This window comes from Electrona antarctica, assembly GCF_951216825.1.
Source record: "Electrona antarctica genome assembly, chromosome: 4".
Taxonomy (NCBI): Eukaryota; Metazoa; Chordata; class Actinopteri; order Myctophiformes; family Myctophidae; genus Electrona; species Electrona antarctica.
Window position 1 is genome coordinate 39445186 of NC_136809.1, and position 18754 is coordinate 39463939.

Below are 18754 nucleotides of genomic sequence, written 5' to 3' on the forward strand. Positions count from 1 at the left end.
ACCCAGACACCCACGTGCACGCACACACACACACACACACACACACACACACACACACACACACACACACACACACACACACACACACACACACACACACACACACACACACACGGTTTGACTGCTGCGTTGTGTCGAGTCGCTTCCTCATCCATACAGATGGTTACTGTCTGTTGCTCCTTCAGGCGTCTTGTCTGATAAAAGAGCAGAGAGTGAACACAGAGCGTATCTGAATATCCCTTTATAGTTCCAGTTGCCCTAAAACCCTCTCTTTACTCCCCTATAGCTTCAAACACAAGGTCATCTCCCTCCTGTGTGAACAGCAGCAGGGAGTGATGTGGAGGAGGATAGAAGTGAAGTGAAGGAATAAAAGAGCCACTGATCCTGGCTGGTACTCCTGATTAAAGGAGAGGAATGGAGGGGATAAGTTTGACTCTCAGAGAGATGGATGCTGAGAGGGGGGGGGGGGATTTAAGAGATGGATGCTGAGAGGGGGGGGATTTAAGAGATGGATGCTGAGAGGGGGGGATTTAAGAGATGGATGCTGAGAGGGGGGGGATTTAAGAGATGGATGCTGAGAGGGGGGGGGGATGTAAGAGATGGATGCTGAGAGGGGGGGGATTTAAGAGATGGATGCTGAGAGGGGGGGGGATTTAAGAGATGGATGCTGAGAGGGGGGGGATTTAAGAGATGGATGCTGAGAGGGGGGGGGATTTAAGAGATGGATGCTGAGAGGGGGGGGGATTTAAGAGATGGATGCTGAGAGGGGGGGATTTAAGAGATGGATGCTGAGAGGGGGGGATTTAAGAGATGGATGCTGAGAGGGGGGGGATTTAAGAGATGTATTCTGAGAGGGGGGGGGATTTAAGAGATGGATGCTGAGAGGGGGGGGATTTAAGAGATGGATGCTGAGAGGGGGGGATTTAAGAGATGGATTCTGAGAGGGGGGGGATTTAAGAGATGGATGCTGAGAGGGGGGGGGATTTAAGAGATGGATGCTGAGAGGGGGGGATTTAAGAGATGGATGCTGAGAGGGGGGGGGGATTTAAGAGATGGATGCTGAGAGGGGGGGATTTAAGAGATGGATGCTGAGAGGGGGGGATTTAAGAGATGGATGCTGATAGGGGGGGGATTTAAGAGATGGATGCTGAGAGGGGGGGGATTTAAGAGATGGATGCTGAGAGGGGGGGATTTAAGAGATGGATGCTGAGAGGGGGGGGATTTAAGAGATGGATGCTGAGAGGGGGGGATTTAAGAGATGGATGCTGAGAGGGGGGGGATTTAAGAGATGGATGCTGAGAGGGGGGGGATTTAAGAGATGGATGCTGAGAGGGGGGGATTTAAGATATGGATGCTGAGAGGGGGGGGATTTAAGAGATGGATGCTGAGAGGGGGGGGATTTAAGAGATGGATGCATGCTGGGATGGGCGGAGAGGGGGGGGGGGGGGGGGGGGGGTTAAGAGATTAAAGGAGTAGTTCACCCAAAACGTTACTTACACTACACACCCCATGAAGCATTGAATTCATGGAGATTTTTGTCTCGTTTTATTCGCATTCCTAAGCCAATAATTTGATGTCCTCCATTCTGCCGGACATCTATCTACTTCCTTTAGACTTAAAAGTCACACCTCTGTGAAGTGAGGGGCGCTCTTATCATCGTACATCATCATGACGTAAAATCGACACTATGCCTGTTTGCTCAGACACTATGACGTAACATTCTCCATTCATTGTCAATGGGAATTTAATGTTTGCGAAGGATGAAAATAGCAGATTTGCTCAGACACATATGACGTAAATTCTCCATTCATAGACGAAAGTCTACAGTAATAGCTGAATATAGGAGGGGCTAGCGCCCCTCAAAAAATAAAACCACTGTTGAAGACTGTTAAAAGTCACAATTATTCTGAAATCCGGCCCATTTTAGAGGAAATCCATTTGAAGCTGCAATCTGGTTGAAACCGAAAGTAAACAACTGCTACTGATACAGTAGAATTGCACTCCAAACTGTTGTACTGTGTGAGTGTGTGTCCTCTAAAGCAGAACTGAAACGCTCCTGTGAATAGATGAATAGATGTAGAGAGAAAAGACAATGTATTTGTCATCCCTCTCTCAACCAGATTGCATAACATTAGCCTCACAGCATAATTGCCTAACTCCTATTTGTAAGGTTTTCAAGAGAGACAAAAACAAACAAACAAACAAACAAACAAACAAACAAACAAACAAACAAACAGAAAGTGAGTTAGGCAGTTATGCTATGAGGCTAACGATAAACAACAGTTGATGATGGCCAATATATGCACTGATGTTTTTGTGTTTGGCGTCCATGGGCCGTGGAACAGACCGGGTGGGGTCTGGTACCGTGCTGGGATGGGGGTGGGGTCTGGTACCGTGCTGGGATGGGGGTGGGGTCTGGTACCGTGCTGGGATGGGGGTGGGGTCTGGAACCGTGCTGGGATGGGGGTGGGGTCTGGTACCGTGCTGGGGGTGGGGTCTGGTACCGTGCTGGGATGGGGGTGGGGTCTGGTACCGTGCTGGGATGGGGGTGGGGTCTGGTACCGTGCTGGGATGGGGGTGGGGTCTGGTACCGTGCTGGGATGGGGGTGGGGTCTGGTACCGTACTGGGATGGGGGTGGGGTCTGGTACCGTGCTGGGATGGGGGTGGGGTATGGTACCGTGCTGGCCTGCTGGGATGGGGGTGGGGTCGGGTACCGTGCTGGGATGGGGGTGGGGTCTGGTACCGTGCTGGGATGGGGGTGGGGTATGGTACCGTGCTGGCCTGCTGGGATGGGGGTGGGGTCGGGTACCGTGCTGGGATGGGGGTGGGGTCTGGTACCGTGCTGGGATGGGGGTGGGGTCTGGTACCGTGCTGGGATGGGGGTGGGGTCTGGTACCGTGCTGGGATGGGGGTGGGGTCTGGTACCGTGCTGGGATGGGGGTGGGGTCTGGTACCGTGCTGGGATGGGGGTAGGGTTTGGTACCGTGCTGGGATGGGGGTGGGGTCTGGTACCGTGCTGGGATGGGGGTGGGGTCTGGTACCGTGCTGGGATGGGGGTGGGGTATGGTACCGTGCTGGGATGGGGGTAGGGTTTGGTACCGTGCTGGGATGGGGGTGGGGTATGGTAGTGTGCTGTTTCCTGAGCACGTCCTCTTTTTGCATTCCTCGTATGGAATGTAAATTAAATAACGTTGGTTCAGCACATGGATCAAAAGTCCATATAGGTGTAAAGCAGGAAAACTTCCACAATCAATAGATGGTGCCCATGCAGGTTGAACCAATCAATAGATGGTGCCCATGCAGGTTGAACCAATCAATAGATGGTGCCCATGCAGGTTGAACCAATCAATAGATGGTGCCCATGCAGGTTGAACCAATCAATAGATGGTGCCCATGCAGGTTGAACCAAACACAATCAATAGATGGTGCCCATGCAGGTTGAACCAATCAATAGATGGTGCCCATGCAGGTTGAACCAATCAATAGATGGTGCCCATGCAGGTTAAACCAATCAATAGATGGTGCCCATGCAGGTTAAACCAATCAATAGATGGTGCCCATGCAGGTTGAACCAAAGGTCAGCATGACTTTATGTGAGTGTTCACGGTACAAACACAGAACAGGAACAGGAACCAGACAGACAGCAGCTACACTGACAAACTGTTCCAGACTAAAATGGGTCAAAGATAAATGGTGAAAACAACAAATAAAGCACTCTCCTCCTGTGCTTAGAATTGACATCCAAGTGCTCTCTCTCTGCCACCCTTCAAGAGTTATATAGGACAGAACTTAAGCCCACTGTTTGCAGTGGATTGCATGGAAAGTCCACCATTGATGTCCTAATAATGTGTGTGTGTGTGTGTGTGTGTGTGTGTGTGTGTGTGTGTGTGTGTGTGTGTGCGTGCGTGCGTGCGTGCGTGCGTGCGTGCGTGCGTGCGTGCGTGCGTGCGTGCGTGCGTGCGTGCGTGCGTGCGTGCTGGGGGGTGGGGGGGTGTTCTATTCATAGAAGTTAAGTTATTAAAAAAAAAAAAGTTAAGTTATAAGAGATGTTTGGTTGTTGTTGGAATACTTTGGATTTACATATTTTTTATGGCAGTATGAATGGACAATAATGTCACATTGTCTGATTGTGATTATGATTAGAATGAGATATCTAGTCGGTTGAGTCGTCTAGGATAGTCCAGAAGTCCATGGAGGGGTTCCAGGGGGTCCCCAGAAGAAAATGTTAATAGCTTAATATTAACATTTAAGCACCGAGTCGGTAACGATGGAAGTTGGAGATCCATGCCCCACCTGGCTATGCAAAACCCGTTGTACCCGTGTCAGAGTACTAGTTCCAGTTCCACCCATCTGTCTGTGTCCCTTTTATGCCCATACTGTATATAGAGATGTATGTATCTGTCTCTCTGTGTCCCTTTATTCCTATGGAGTTCTGTGTCAGGCATGTCCAAATATGAAGTGTTGTGATGTCAGAACAGGCCAGCTCCATATATGGAGATATAGGGGTGATCAGGTCCATAGCCCGGGCAGAGGCTTTTGTGCTGGTTCTGGACAACCAGCTATCCGACGGACTCGACACCGGGCACTGCACTCCCTGTGGTGGTGTGGAACCCTATTATCATATTTGAGTCAGTGGGGCAAACGGTTCTCGAGTTACGAGTATTACAGACACCGAGACTTGGTGCATTTATAGATAGACTAGACCTGTACGTGACCGTCTCAGTCGGCCACCAGCCTACTTGGGAACGATGCAACTTGGGAACCTAATGATATACGTTGTCATAGCACCCGTTTTAACTGTCAGCCGGTGTCCCACATGGAGATCTGTGTATGTGCCTGTTTGCCTGTGTCTGAAGACTGCAAACTGACTGTGAAAAGTGTACTTGGCAATCAATTCGGCCCACTGGCAGAGCTTGATTGGTTGAGCCTCAATCGGCTGAGGCAGAGGCTGGAAATTGCACAGTTGAAAGGAGTTGGCCTCATTAGGCCCACTGGCAGAGCCTGACCAGAGCCTTTTGTGGTGGTTCTGAAGAACCGTGGGTCTGACCGACTCGATACCTGGCACTGCACTCCCTGTGGGGGTGTGGAACGCGTGTGTCGAATGTGAAGTCGGTGGGTCAAACGGTTCTCGAGTTACGTGCATTACAACCGTACACACACGTACGCACGCACACACGTACGCACTTACGCAGAGACGTGGCACATTTATAGTAGGATTTAGATTAAACCCCTTATCCATATTCTTCGTATGGATATCCACACTTTGTGCCAAACTGCAAGCTTGCACATATGCTATTTTTGCTAAAAATCTTGAAACTTCTCTTCTGGGGGTCCCTAGCTAGCACAATACATTTTCAGATTGTACATATCAATTTGGGGGTCCCTGGCACAAAGCAATGAAAGCATTATGAGATGGGGGGGTCACTCCGTGGCCAAATATAATTTGGTGGTCCATGGCACGAAAAAGTATGATAACTACTGGTCTAGAATGTCTGATTAGGGAGAATATCCTTGATCTGTACCTGCATTGGTTTAAATGGAGGAACAGAAAGATGTGCTCTGACACCTCTCTCTCCTGACCTCCCCGTCCATTTCCACTGACAGCTAAAAAGTCTTGCGGTTCTGTAACGCTGTCCACATTCAAATACTCTGGTGGCAAATACCTTCGTGCTTCTCACTGCAAAGTCCTATGCACCGGTATAAATATTAGAAAGAGTTTCTAATGCATGAGGTGGAAGCAATTCTTTCACCTTGTACTTGGTGTCAGAGACTGACAGTTGGAACGTTCAGCACTGTGCCCAGACAAGACTTATACTACTCTGCGGTCTTCTGAATCGTAAAGTAGAGGATACTGTCCTGTGCTGTAACTTTTGTCCTCCAAGGGTGGAGGATTTTGTTCTGTATAAAACATTAATTCCTCCTATGCCGGAGAACAGTTTTCATTGATAGACGTTCCTCGCACTTTCAGCCAGTGGTGAACAATATGCAACGATCCACAAAGGGTCGGATTCGCTATAGCTAGGGGCCGGTGAAATGTATTGTATTAAGTGTGAGGTGTGGTGGTGGGAAATAATCGTTTTTGACCCGAAATGAGCTTTAAAAAGCGGCATAGTTGCACTAAAGGTGTTTGGTTTAGTCATTGAATGTGTGTGTTTTGTGTAGTTCTGTTTTACTGGACAATATATCTACGGTCTATATCCATTTGTTTCGCTGTCAGGTTTACACCAGACTGGTTTATTTTGTAATCTTTTTAAATGGAATCATCATTATGTAGTTTTAGAAAATCGTCTCTGTCTAGACGGGGAAAAGATAGCGCCACCCCTTAACCCTTATCCCTAAACTTATTTGCCATTTTTTACTATTTTAAAAAACCTTTTAAAATAGTTCAAATAGCTGAACTACAAGCTCACAATGTGTAGATGTAGATCGGCTATTTGTACTATTTTAAAATGATTTTCAAAATAGTAAAAAATGGCAAATAAGTTTAGAGGGTGGCGCAAGATGGAGCCCACAGTGCCAAACAAGGATCAGACTGTCGGGGAAGCTGCAGTGATGTAAATAGGTTTTCAATGTAATGAGTCCCGGGATGCAGGGATGGTCTTTTAGATGAGTCCCAGGGACATTTGATGAATCCCACTTCAACGACGTTAGGAGTCATATTTTGCCATTTTTACATATTGCAGCATTTAACCCCCATTTCATGTTATATGGTTATACTGTGGTTATATTCATGTAGAAAACAGAAGAAGAAATGATTATTATAACTAAAGCTAGCAAAATAAACTAGAACAAAAAACAGTACAGTAGTACAGTAGTGCATCCCGTGGATGCAGAGGTCTTTGTTGTATTGCGTCCCTTAACTATAAACTGCGTTTTGGGATGCAAAATGCACCCTATTTTAATCTCTGAAGCTGGGATGAAATGATGCCTTTCTGAAATAGGTTTCACCACAGCCTGTTGTTTGTGTACTACTACTCGAGCAGTCCAACTCAGACTGTTTCAGTTTGTTCCAACCTATTTGCCTGACAAAAGTAGAATCAAGGTGTTTGTAAAACACGTTGTAAGTCACATTTCTTAACCCACGTGAACCACAGCATCCATATTCTGAGGAGGAGTATTTAGTCCAAAATAGCCAAACTTGTAGACCGGCTATTTTTTGGCAAAGAGATATGGTGTACAAAGCGAAATGTGGAAATTGCTTGTCACCATGTCGAATGGAAAACAATTTCAAGGCTGAGCTACAAATGTTGACATCACATAAAATGTCCTTTATTTTCCTTTATACCACCAGTGTTATCAATAGCTTTCTGTACACCATTCTTCAATTCCACCGAAAGTATGCAATGTGCAAATGAAATAGGCTGGGAATTGGCATATGGGTTTAACTATGGCTACTTAAAATGCTACACTCAAGTAATTAGGCACTAGGCAGCACTATCGTTTAAGGATTTGCATTAAAATTGTATCACTGTTTATTTGTTCATTATTTTTTAGCACCTGAGTTGGTTCATTTAATGAAGTTTACTAACACAAAGCTCCTAATTGCCATTTCATATCAGAGTTATGATCTAATGAGGTAGAATTACCCGCTGCAGAGCAGTACACAGTTAAAAAATAGATGTAGCAGGAAAATCCATCTTCTGATTGATTGTCTCCACTTTATATACAAGCAGAACAATCAATTATCTACAGGTCTGTGTTGAGGGCAATGTTGACAACAATTCATTTTCATAAGCCTGCCTTCCAGATGCAACAACACCCATTTTCTTTTAAAATGTTCTCTCTTTAAAACTTTCTATGCTGTATCTTGCTCTGGCGCTACACACTGACAGTTCATTCCTCCCCAATCCCAATACATTTTGTGAAATGAAAATGACTAAATTGTCATCATCATCATCATCATCATCAGCAGCAGCAGCAGCAGCAGTAGCAGTAGTAGTAGTAGTAATAGTAGTAGTAATAGTAGTAGTAGTAATAGTAGTAGTAGTAGTAGTAGTAATAGTAGTAGTAGTAGTAGTAATAGTAGTAGTAGTAGTAGTAGTAGTAGTAGTAGTAGTATAGTAGTAGTAGTTTATTCTAATTGTTCTAATTGTTGTTATTTACGAGCTGCGTTCGCTTCCGGCGTTCGTGCGTCTTACTTGTAGTAGTAGTAATAGTAGTAATAGTAGTAATAGTAGTAGTAGCGTATCCTTGCTGTTGTTTCTCCTATGATACTGTCTGGTACTAGCCTGGTGGAACCACTCTCCCTGCTGGACAACATTTGCAATCTGCCAGAAGGGAGAGTCTGGTATCTCTCTCTCACAATGTGGCGGAGTCAGGTTAGTCTGGTACCAGTACTGTACCAATCATGTTCCATCCACCAGAATTTGTCCGCTCTCGCTAAAGTGAGATGGAGTGATTTGATTCAGCACTCTCACATCAGGTCAGGGTTAAACTGAGGACCTCACATAGGAAAACAAAGATAAGAGATAAGACTAATTGGTAGTGAAGACAGGGTGGGACGGGAGAACAGGTTTCTTGTTAACGAGCCAGGAAGGAGAAGGTAAAGGTCATGTTATATTAATGCTGTTTGCTTATCGTCTGTTCTAGATCCACTACTGGGAGAGAGACGGACAGAACCAGAGTGAGAAGGTGCAGGTGATCTTCGTCCCTGACACGCTTGTGCGTCTGGTCAACCTCACCAGCTACACTCCTTACCTGGTCACGCTCACGGCCTTCAACACAGCTGGAGACGGCCCGCCCAGCGAACCCCGCGGAGCCCGGACCCTGCAATCTGGTAAAAAAAAGAGGGTGAAACGTGCAATTAAAATAGCCTATAAAAGGGGGAACCTTGCCTATATTGAATGCAAATCTTTGCGTTCCCTTGTGAGGACGACGTGTGAAAATCAGGCTCCACACACCACTATATGGGGCGACTGTGGCTCAAGAGGTAGAGCAGGTCGTCCAATGATCCATGGGTCGGCGGTTCGAATCCCGGCTCCTCCTGTCTTCCCAAGTGTCCTTGGGAAGACACTGAACCCCAAATTGCTCCCGATGTGCTGGTTGGTACCTTGCATGGCTTCCGCCGCAATCGGTGTATGAATGTGTGTGTGAATGGGTGAATGTAATGCACAATCTATGTAAAGCGCCTTGGATAAAGGCGCTATATAAATGCACCATTTACCATTTATATATTCTGTGTATCGAAAGTTTGTGGTGGAAAATTGCATCGATTTACAGTACATAGGCTGGAGGACATTTTCCAGCTCTGATGGTGCAGTAAGCTGAGCAAATGTCAGTTGTTTGCTGCTGGTGGGCATGTCACTACAATGCAAGCCATATTTCAATGTTTAATCCCCCTAGAAGCGCCGATGATCCCAACACCTTTCACTATAGGCTTTATTTTGTTTTGTCTTCGGCACGTTCTCTGTACCAATTCAAAGCGTTTTAGTGCCCCTGGCAGGTTTACAAAATATAAACAATAGGGGTTTAACGATGAACAAATACACATCTGAAATGTTAATCGAGATGCAACCAAATTGATATGCGGAGCCCTCATTCTAAAGTTACAAATGTGTTTACTGAGGCTTTGCTGCTAATTTTACTTTAAATAAAAACTAAACTGTTGAAGAAATCTCTCAGATCAAGTCATTAAAAATAGTCCAACAAGGCGGAAAGAAAGCAGCACTCCAAAATAAAAGACATATAGAGCTCAGTTAACCATTGGAAATTCAGGTTGAGATATGTTTTATAGGGCATATTTATAGGGATTTAAAATCATCCCTACCTGTAGGGGGAGCTCTAACTTGGGGTGTGATCACAGAGAATAAAGTATCCGGGCAATCATTACAGTACAATATCCTTCCAACAGCAAGGCTCCATCAGGAGCACCGGAGCAACAAAGAACAGCATGATTTGTGTGCCTATGGAGAGAATCTAAAATTGAACATTAAAACAAGACCCCAATGCATATGGTGTCCACAGGAAAGATCCAAAAGAAATTGGATTGTGTTGAGTTGGTCTATCCAGAACATTTCTCTCTGTGACAGTAATATGGGGAGGTTTCCCCTTCTAGGGTCAGTAACCTGTTCTTTGCCTAAAGCGCAGGGTTGATGATGGGGAAACACGATTTGCCCCCAAGATAGTGTTTAGCCATTGCATATTGCAGAACACAAAACTGCAAGACTCACATAACAGGCAAAGTTGTTCGTTGTTGCTCTGGTGCTAACTGATCTCTATATAGATTTGATAGAATTGGCTTGTTTTAAATTAAACAAAGTGTAGAACTTTGATCAGATTGCATCGCATTGTGTCAAATTGAACCGAATCATTCTGTATTAAAATGTATCTCTCCCTGAATCATATCCTATCATTTAAATACATCTCCTAATAAACAGCTTATCATACATAACGAAGGAAAGGAACTTTTTGACAGATGGGTAACCGGTGGTAATATTAATTGTGGGTATATTTCATACTAGCATGGACAACCCCTGTACAGACAAGTTAAGTAGAACATCTTAAGAGCATTTAATATGCCGCCGCAGCAGGCACAACGCACCCAACGCATTTCGTCCTGTTGGCCTTCGTCGGTGTATTGTGAAACACAGAGTAATAACGCTGACGAAGGCCAACAGGCTGAAACGCGTGTGTTGCCTTGGTGACTGCTGCTGCGACATATAAAATGCTATTAAAGATTTTCTACTTTGTTCTTTTGATGTCTAGTATTGCTTGGAATCTGCTCCCTACAGTGTTCAAAGACAGTTAGTTTCTAGTTGAGCACGCTGAGCCTTTGAAACAACTCCTGAACAGTTGAAGGAGCACTTCAACAAATGACTTATCAATTACACACCCCATGAAGCCTTGAATTAATTGGATTTTAGTTTTTGCCGTATTCCTGAGCCAATCATTAAGATGACGGGGTGGCTGCTCAGTAGACTTAGTAGGAGTCGATTACGCCGGTCATCAAATTACCCAAGCTTCATGGGGTGATAGACAATATTAAAACAATACAAAAATGTATTATTTTTTTGTGTGAATTACTTGGGTGAAGTTAATGCTGGCAAACACGAACACCTGAATGAAACGTTCCCACATTATGATCCTACCTTCAGCTGCCGTTTATCCATCTGTGAATAATATCAATCATATGTCTCGTCTCCATCAATCAACGTGCTTTTTGTGTGTCACTGTGCTGGCTAAGTGGTTGATACCCTGTTGAACAATTGACAATTGAACATTGAACAATGATTGAAGCAAAGTTTTCTCCTCATTTGCATGAAGTTGAGACGATTTCAGCGTTTTGACATCATTTCCACAATCCTTTGCCACTTGCTTCTATAGAAAATGAATGAGAAGCAGCAGCAAGACAACTCGTGTATATCTGCACTATGTGAGAGTGTCTGATATGTCTGATATTGTGTCGTGTCTGATATGTCATCATAATGGAAAAATAAAACGTTAAGTAGTACTGTATATCTTCTCTCTCGGGTGGAAACCTTCTGTCCAAAACTGTTACTTTTCAGTATTCAAATTCCAAAATGGTGAAAGTAGCAGATCTACAAGCTCAAAACGTGTCGCTTTGCGCCGCGATTTAGTATGATCAAGTAGAGCATTCATTTAGAAAAGACATTGTCATATGGCCCTCAACAGACATTATGCAATTTAAGCACCATTTGACTCAGTGTTCAGTGTTATATGATGACATATACATGAGCCTCTACTGTTCTCTGACACAGACAGCAGGTGTCATGCGGTTTAATAATCCTGTCATTCTTCCTCTCATTATTACCAATGGTTGTCCTCAGCCCCGAGCCAGCCCAGCTTCCTGTCCTTCTCAGAGGTGACAGGGGGAAGTGTCAACGCGTCCTGGGGGGCTCCGCTCAGCCCTAATGGGCAGCTGGAGGGCTACAGGGTGGTCTATCAGCCCAACGGCTCTGTGCAAGGTAAGTACATTCACAAAGGTGTGTGTGTGTGTGTGTGTGTGTGTGTGTGTGTGTGTGTGTGTGTGTGTGTGTGTGTGTGTGTGTGTGTGTGTGTGTGTGTGTGTGTGTGCGTGAGTGAGTGCATGTTTTTCCTGTGAAGACTGTTTTTCCTTGTGAAGTCCTTTTGTATTCACGTAGACATGAATACAAAAACAAACATACATATGCCTACCTAATTGTGACACTCTTGTTCCTCTGTGTGTGTGCGTGTCCATGTGTGTGTGAGCAGGAGTGACTAAAGTGGTGACCGTGGAAGTGAAGGGAAGCTGGCAGCGCTGGCTGAAGGTTCGAGACCTGACCAAAGGAGTGACGTACACGTTCAGTGTTCAGGCTCGCACCGTGAGCTATGGACCGCCTATACATGCCAACGTCACTGCACAGGCCCTGCAAGGTAAGAGAGGGAGGGACATAGTGTTTGCATCTGTGTGGGAGAGAGTGTGTTTTATTTTGGGGATGAAGGTGGATGGATGACTGGGGAAATAGGGAGGTCGCGGTTTGCCTTTCTAATATTCTCTGTTGCCCACAAAAGGCACCCCTGGTTCACCCATGGAGATGTCCATCACTAAGTCCTCCTCTGCCCTTGCCATCCATTGGACAGAGGGGGATACAGGGGCGGGACCGATCATTGGCTATGTTATTGAAGCACGGCCCTCGGGTAAGTCACATGAATATCACCAGAGATCTTTGTACCACAGCTCTTTCCATTATAGCCTTTATTTCACATATACTCAGTTGAGTCGTTAGTGGGGGTAAGTTCTTTACCCATATTGTCTCTACATAAAAAAACCTCTCTCTCTCTCTCTCTCTCTCTCTCTCTCTCTCTCTCTCTCTCTCTCTCTCCCCCTCTCTCTCTCTCCCTCTCTCTCTCTCTCTCCCTCTCTCTCTCTCTCTCTCCCTCTCTCTCTCTCTCTCTCTCTCTCTCTCTCTCTCTCTCTCTCTCCCCCTCTCTCTCTCTCTCTCTCTCTCTCTCTCTCTCTCTCTCTCTCTCTCTCTCTCTCTCTCTCTCTCTATATCTCCCAATCTCTCCAGATGAAGGGGTGTGGGATTCTTTCATCAAGCTCCTCCCTCCCAGCAGCAGGTCCGTTTCCGTGCCGATAGAGCGGCTGAGGTCCGGCGTCAGCTACGAGTTTCGAGTAATCGGCGTCAATCGCCATGGTTACGGAGAGCCGAGCACCCCGTCTGCGTCACTCGCAGGTAAACACACACCGCGGGGATAAATCAGGCACAGCATGATGGTTACAAAGTAAAGTTACAGGTAAAGAGTAAGAAAAGGTACTGTTGTGTACATTATTCAGCATGTACAGTACAGTACACTATATCCCAGTAGTGTAGAAATCAGTGTACATCACCCTGTTGTGTTCTGAGATGAGATATACTTTATTAATCGCCGAAGGGAAATTGAGGCTTTACGATCCGCAGCATAATAACATATATAATCTACAATCTACAAGTACAAAAACCCCACACACACCAGACACACATGGACATACTGTAGGACACAGAAACATGCAATTCATTCACTGCCACAGTAAATAAACAAATTATTCACCCAGTTGCTAGCAACTTTCTGTTTGTCCTTTCATTTTAAGTAGTCACAGAATATTACTACGATCGACCCCCCAGCCGTTGATAAACACAAAGTCTAGCATTCTCTGTGATTTAGAGATTATTTTTATTTTTTTCAAAGAAACATTGCGTTCAATAGTTGGGATTCATTGAAAATACCATCCTGGCCAACGTGGAAGTGGAGCGACACAGGTGTCGAGACAAAGGCATTTCAGAAAATCCTGTAACGTGGGAGCGGATGGCAGCTGGGGTTTTTTTGCGATCAGGTGATTTCCTGGTAGAATGTTTCAATTACAGTCAAACGGTGACTCATAGGTTAGCAAAGAGCACCATTTAGCATCCAAAGACGTTTTGGCAGTGCACTTTGGAAAAAATTATGTCAAAAGACGTCTTTGGCACGGAAAGAGTTCTCATGCATTATGCAGACTGAGGCCAGTTGGCATAAAAGAACGTTTGTACCGCTCTGTTTTCATCTCCAGGGGATAAAAGAACGTTTGTACCGCTCTGTTTTCATCTCCAGGGGATTCCAGGAAACTCACACTTCTACACCCCGTTCACAAAAAGCTGAAGGGGTTTGAAGCTGAAGGGGTGAATCTGAACAGACTATTAAACTCCAAACTATTACAAGTTTCACTTTGTGTCACATCTTCTGCCATCCAGTGGTAGAGTTTGTACAACCACAATCGGTAGAGTTTAAGTTACACCCTGAGGGCTAGAATTAATTAACCTCCTTATTTCGATCCACACCTCTTAAGCCTTCCCACACTTTACAGACCTCCTCTCTGGGCATGTCAAAGACTCGTTACTGATATATTTTATTCATTAACTGATAAGAAATTAAATTAAGATGAAATGAATAGATGGTACATGCTATAAATAAATAATGTATGGTCTGGCCATCCAAATAGAAATAAAGATCCTCTTCACTGAGGCTCTGGAGTCAACCGACTCTTTACCACAATCACATCAATAGGAGTCCATTGTTTTACTCACCTGCGATCAATGGAACGAAAGAAAGAAAATCATCCTCAGTGTTTTAATCAGTTTGATGTGCCAGTTGGTTGGTTGGAGGGGGGAGGGGCAGAGCTTTGGCGCTCTGTGAGGAAAACCTAATCAGCGCCTGCCGTCCCTTGCAATCAGTCAATTTGGAGCTAGTCTTTGTACAAATGAGTAAGAGGAGGGGCGTGGGGAGTTGGCATTTTCCACACAGGGCCATTATGACCCCATTGCATTCGGTGCGGTGAGGGTGCTCCGTTGGAGAATTGGATTTCTTTTTTGTATTACTTATTTTGAAGGTATCACTGCATGCCGACCCTTATAGGTCAGATGTTTCTCCACAGCCTATTAACCAATCACATGCTGTGTTGCTCTCTGACAATAACCCATCCCTGTCTCTGTCTGTGCTCCTCTCTGCCTCTGTCTCTGTGTCTGTCTGTCTCTGCCTCTGACTGTGCTTCTGTCTGTCTGTTCCCCTCACCTCTCTGTCTGTGACTGTCCCCCTCGCCTCTCTCTCTGTCTGTGGCTGTGTTCCACTTTCCTCTCTGTCTGTGACTGTCCCCCTCACCACTCTGTCTGTCTGTCTGTGGCTGTGTTCCACTTTCCTCTCTGTCTGTGACTGTCCCCCTCACCACTTTGTCTGTGTGTGTGTGTTCCACTCACCTCTCTGTCTGTGTGTGTGTTCCACTCACCTCTCTGTCTGTGTGTGTTCCACTCACCTCTCTGTCTGTGGCTGTCCCCCTCACCTCTTTGTCTGTGTGTGTGTGTGTGTGTGTGTGTTCCCCTCTCCTCTGTAGCCCTCTCGGAGCGCCCCTTCTACGAGGAGTGGTGGTTCCTGCTGGTCATGGGCCTGGTGGGTGTGATCCTCATCCTGGTTCTGGTCTTCACCCTGCTGCTCCATGGACACAGCAACAAGTACAGGACCTGCAGCACAGGTCTGTGAACCTCTGTTCTTCACCCCATCCGTCCGGATGTTTCACTTATGATGCGAAATATGCAGGGGATAATTGACGGCGACCCGGTCATTGTTGAGAAATAAACCCAGACAGGGTGATTAAACCCTGCCGTGAAGCGGAGAGATTTGATCACCCTGAGGGGGTGTAATTCTAAACAATGACATCGTAAATCATCTTGCTTATTACATGGCTACTTAAATTCATAAATTGACCCAAAAGTAACATCAAAACGAAGTATTTCATAGATTTTGGTAATGAAAGTATTCCATTAATTTGTGCCAGGTGCAGCCATCCATCCAAGTGTTGAAGTGTCAAATAGAGTACATAGAGAGTAGAGTACAAATAGAGCAATGTTTAGCTGTAAATAACATGGCTGCCATGTTGGATACAGCACAAAGCCAGGTGCGCGGAGCCTTTCATTATCCAGAAATAACACACCGCTGAAACCAGTGATTGACCAATCAGAATCATGCATTCAACCAAGCCGTGTAAACAAATAGAATCATAATTAGACCCACTTGATCCCCTGGGGAAATTCTGTTTTCAGCTTCACCCAGCTGATCGCCGTCCATTTCCATATGGTCACTTTGGTCAGACTTGGGCACAGCGGCGGGGGAGCAGTAGGTGTTAATGGACACCTCCAACATATTGCAGGGGCCGGGAATCGAACATGGGACCTTCTGCCTCCCAGGCAGCCTCTCTCTATACCTATTCAGTTATAACTGCAGCCCCTAAGCCACCCTATGCTGTTCTTCCCCCTGATCTGTGTTGGGTTCAGGTGTGCGTGCGTGCGTGCGTGCGTGCGTGCGTGCGTGCGTGCGTGCGTGTGCATGTGTGTGTGTGTGCACGTGACTGCACTCACAAAGTCAACAACACAGATCCTTTCCAGAGGTCACGCCAGGACAGAGTCTTTAATCTTGAATTGCCGCGGAAACCCCTGGGCAGAGGAGCAATTAGGCGGAAAAAGAGAGGAGGAAGGAAAGAGAAAGATGGTGGGATGAGGCAAAGACAGAGGTTGACTGCGTGCGTGCGTGCGTGCGTGCGTGCGTGCGTGCGTGCGTGCGTGCGTGCGTGCGTGCGTGCGTGCGTGCGTGCGTGCGTGCGTGCGTGCGTGCGTGCGTGCGCAGAATGAGGCGTTGTATGCATACTGTATGTAAATATGTGTTACAATATACATACAGTATACTGTACAGTGTGTACACTGAAGAATTAACACATATTGTAAACAAAAGCAAAATCATTAAATTGATTCAAAATGAAGTATACCATGATTTAAAAGAAGCCTAATTTGTGAACTCAGTTTGCACTAGTTTCTGAGAAATCTAATTTGGTGGTAGACAGATGGTCGGACGGATGAATGAACCCACATCCTTTGAGCCCTGCCAGCATAGCTGAGCTAATAATGTAAAACCAATATGGAGATATGAAAATGTTCTTATTTTCATGCAAAATAAAACCAAAAACTTAGCAATGACTTTGCAGCCACAAATTCAAATCATGCCAAGGTTCCTGCCCAGTGAATGGAATGGATTATACTGTATAAACACAATCTAGGACTAGAAGAGATCCAGTGAGCAGCACTGAGCAGTCCAACTGGTTTTAACCTTTAATGATTTTCTGATGGGTTTTTTTTCATTCCATATGAAAGCAGGGAATCATAGCTTCAAATTGACTGTATTGGTTTGCTCAGTTCGACCCACCAGTTTTGGAGATATGGCTAAGAGTAAACAGGCTTGAATTTTTATTTGTTGATTTCTGACATTTATTTCAGACATGTATTCTAATATATGAAGCTCATTTTGGATAAAAAAATTAAATAAAATAAAAATCAGTTTTTCCTGAACAGTCTTGCAGCCATGACTGTCTTTGTATAAAAAAGAGTCACATATTTGTTGTTTACTGTGTAGATGTGCTCATCCATCAGACAAGCACCAAAATATGTTTTCAGGCAAATTAATCGCACAAAAACCTTTTGCCACAGGGATTTTAATGTGTTTTTTTTCTTCCATTTCTTATTATAGATTGTCATTTGTTATTTAGAATTATTATTATTCAAATAAAAGTTATTTTACAAATCGAGACTCAATAGCCTAAAATGAATAATGAGTGCTGCAAAGAAGTAGCCTGGAAAACAGACTAATCTGCCAGTGTGATAAAACAATTAGACATCAATATCTTGCAGTGATATTAGTCTGGCCAAGAAGGAGGTTTTAAAAATCTAAAATATAATTGAATCGTGACCTTAATTTTGAGGATTAGCCAAATTGTGACACGTACTATACTAGAATTTCGCGGGCCTTCGGCCCGCTCATCCCAGAGTTGCGTTGCCCCGCGTTGCGATACAGAAGTCCACAGGTACAGAAGTCCACAGTGTTCATTCCATATGAAAGCAGGGAATCATAGCTTCAAATTGACTGTATTGGTTTGCTCAGTTCGACCCACCAGTTTTGGAGATATGGCTAAGAGTAAACAGGCTTGAATTTTTATTTGTTGATTTCTGACATTTATTTCAGACATGTATTCTAATATATGAAGCTCATTTTGGATAAAAAAATTAAATAAAATAAAAATCAGTTTTTCCTGAACAGTCTTGCAGCCATGACTGTCTTTGTATAAAAAAGAGTCACATATTTGTTGTTTACTGTGTAGATGTGCTCATCCATCAGACAAGCACCAAAATATGTTTTCAGGCAAATTAATCGCACAAAAACCTTTTGCCACAGGGATTTTAATGTGTTTTTTTTCTTCCATTTCTTATTATAGATTGTCATTTGTTATTTAGAATTATTATTATTCAAATAAAAGTTATTTTACAAATCGAGACTCAATAGCCTAAAATGAATAATGAGTGCTGCAAAGAAGTAGCCTGGAAAACAGACTAATCTGCCAGTGTGATAAAACAATTAGACATCAATATCTTGCAGTGATATTAGTCTGGCCAAGAAGGAGGTTTTAAAAATCTAAAATATAATTGAATCGTGACCTTAATTTTGAGGATTAGCCAAATTGTGACACGTACTATACTAGAATTTCGCGGGCCTTCGGCCCGCTCATCCCAGAGTTGCGTTGCCCCGCGTTGCGATACAGAAGTCCACAGGTACAGAAGTCCACAGTGACACGCGTTGTATGCAGCTGTTTAGTGTTGCAGCGCGTGCGCGCGTGTGCGTGTAGTGTTGTTGGTGTTGTTGTGATCCATATATGCGCCTTGGTTCGTCCCGTTTGTTCCACGCCAGGTGTAGATTTTTTCTGTGCTTGTTTTCATAGACGTGGCA

General features: G+C 44.7%; 1 protein-coding gene across 1 annotated transcript in view; it reads left to right on the top strand.

The window, feature by feature from the left end:
* Positions 1 to 18754, top strand: part of sdk1b (sidekick cell adhesion molecule 1b) — a 315440-nt gene that overhangs the window by 290345 nt on the left and 6341 nt on the right. Inside the window, 6 exon segments of the mRNA XM_079499197.1 lie at positions 8591 to 8777; positions 11788 to 11925; positions 12194 to 12355; positions 12494 to 12619; positions 12994 to 13158; positions 15324 to 15461. Of these exon segments, the coding sequence (XP_079355323.1) occupies positions 8591 to 8777; positions 11788 to 11925; positions 12194 to 12355; positions 12494 to 12619; positions 12994 to 13158; positions 15324 to 15461 (916 nt within the window).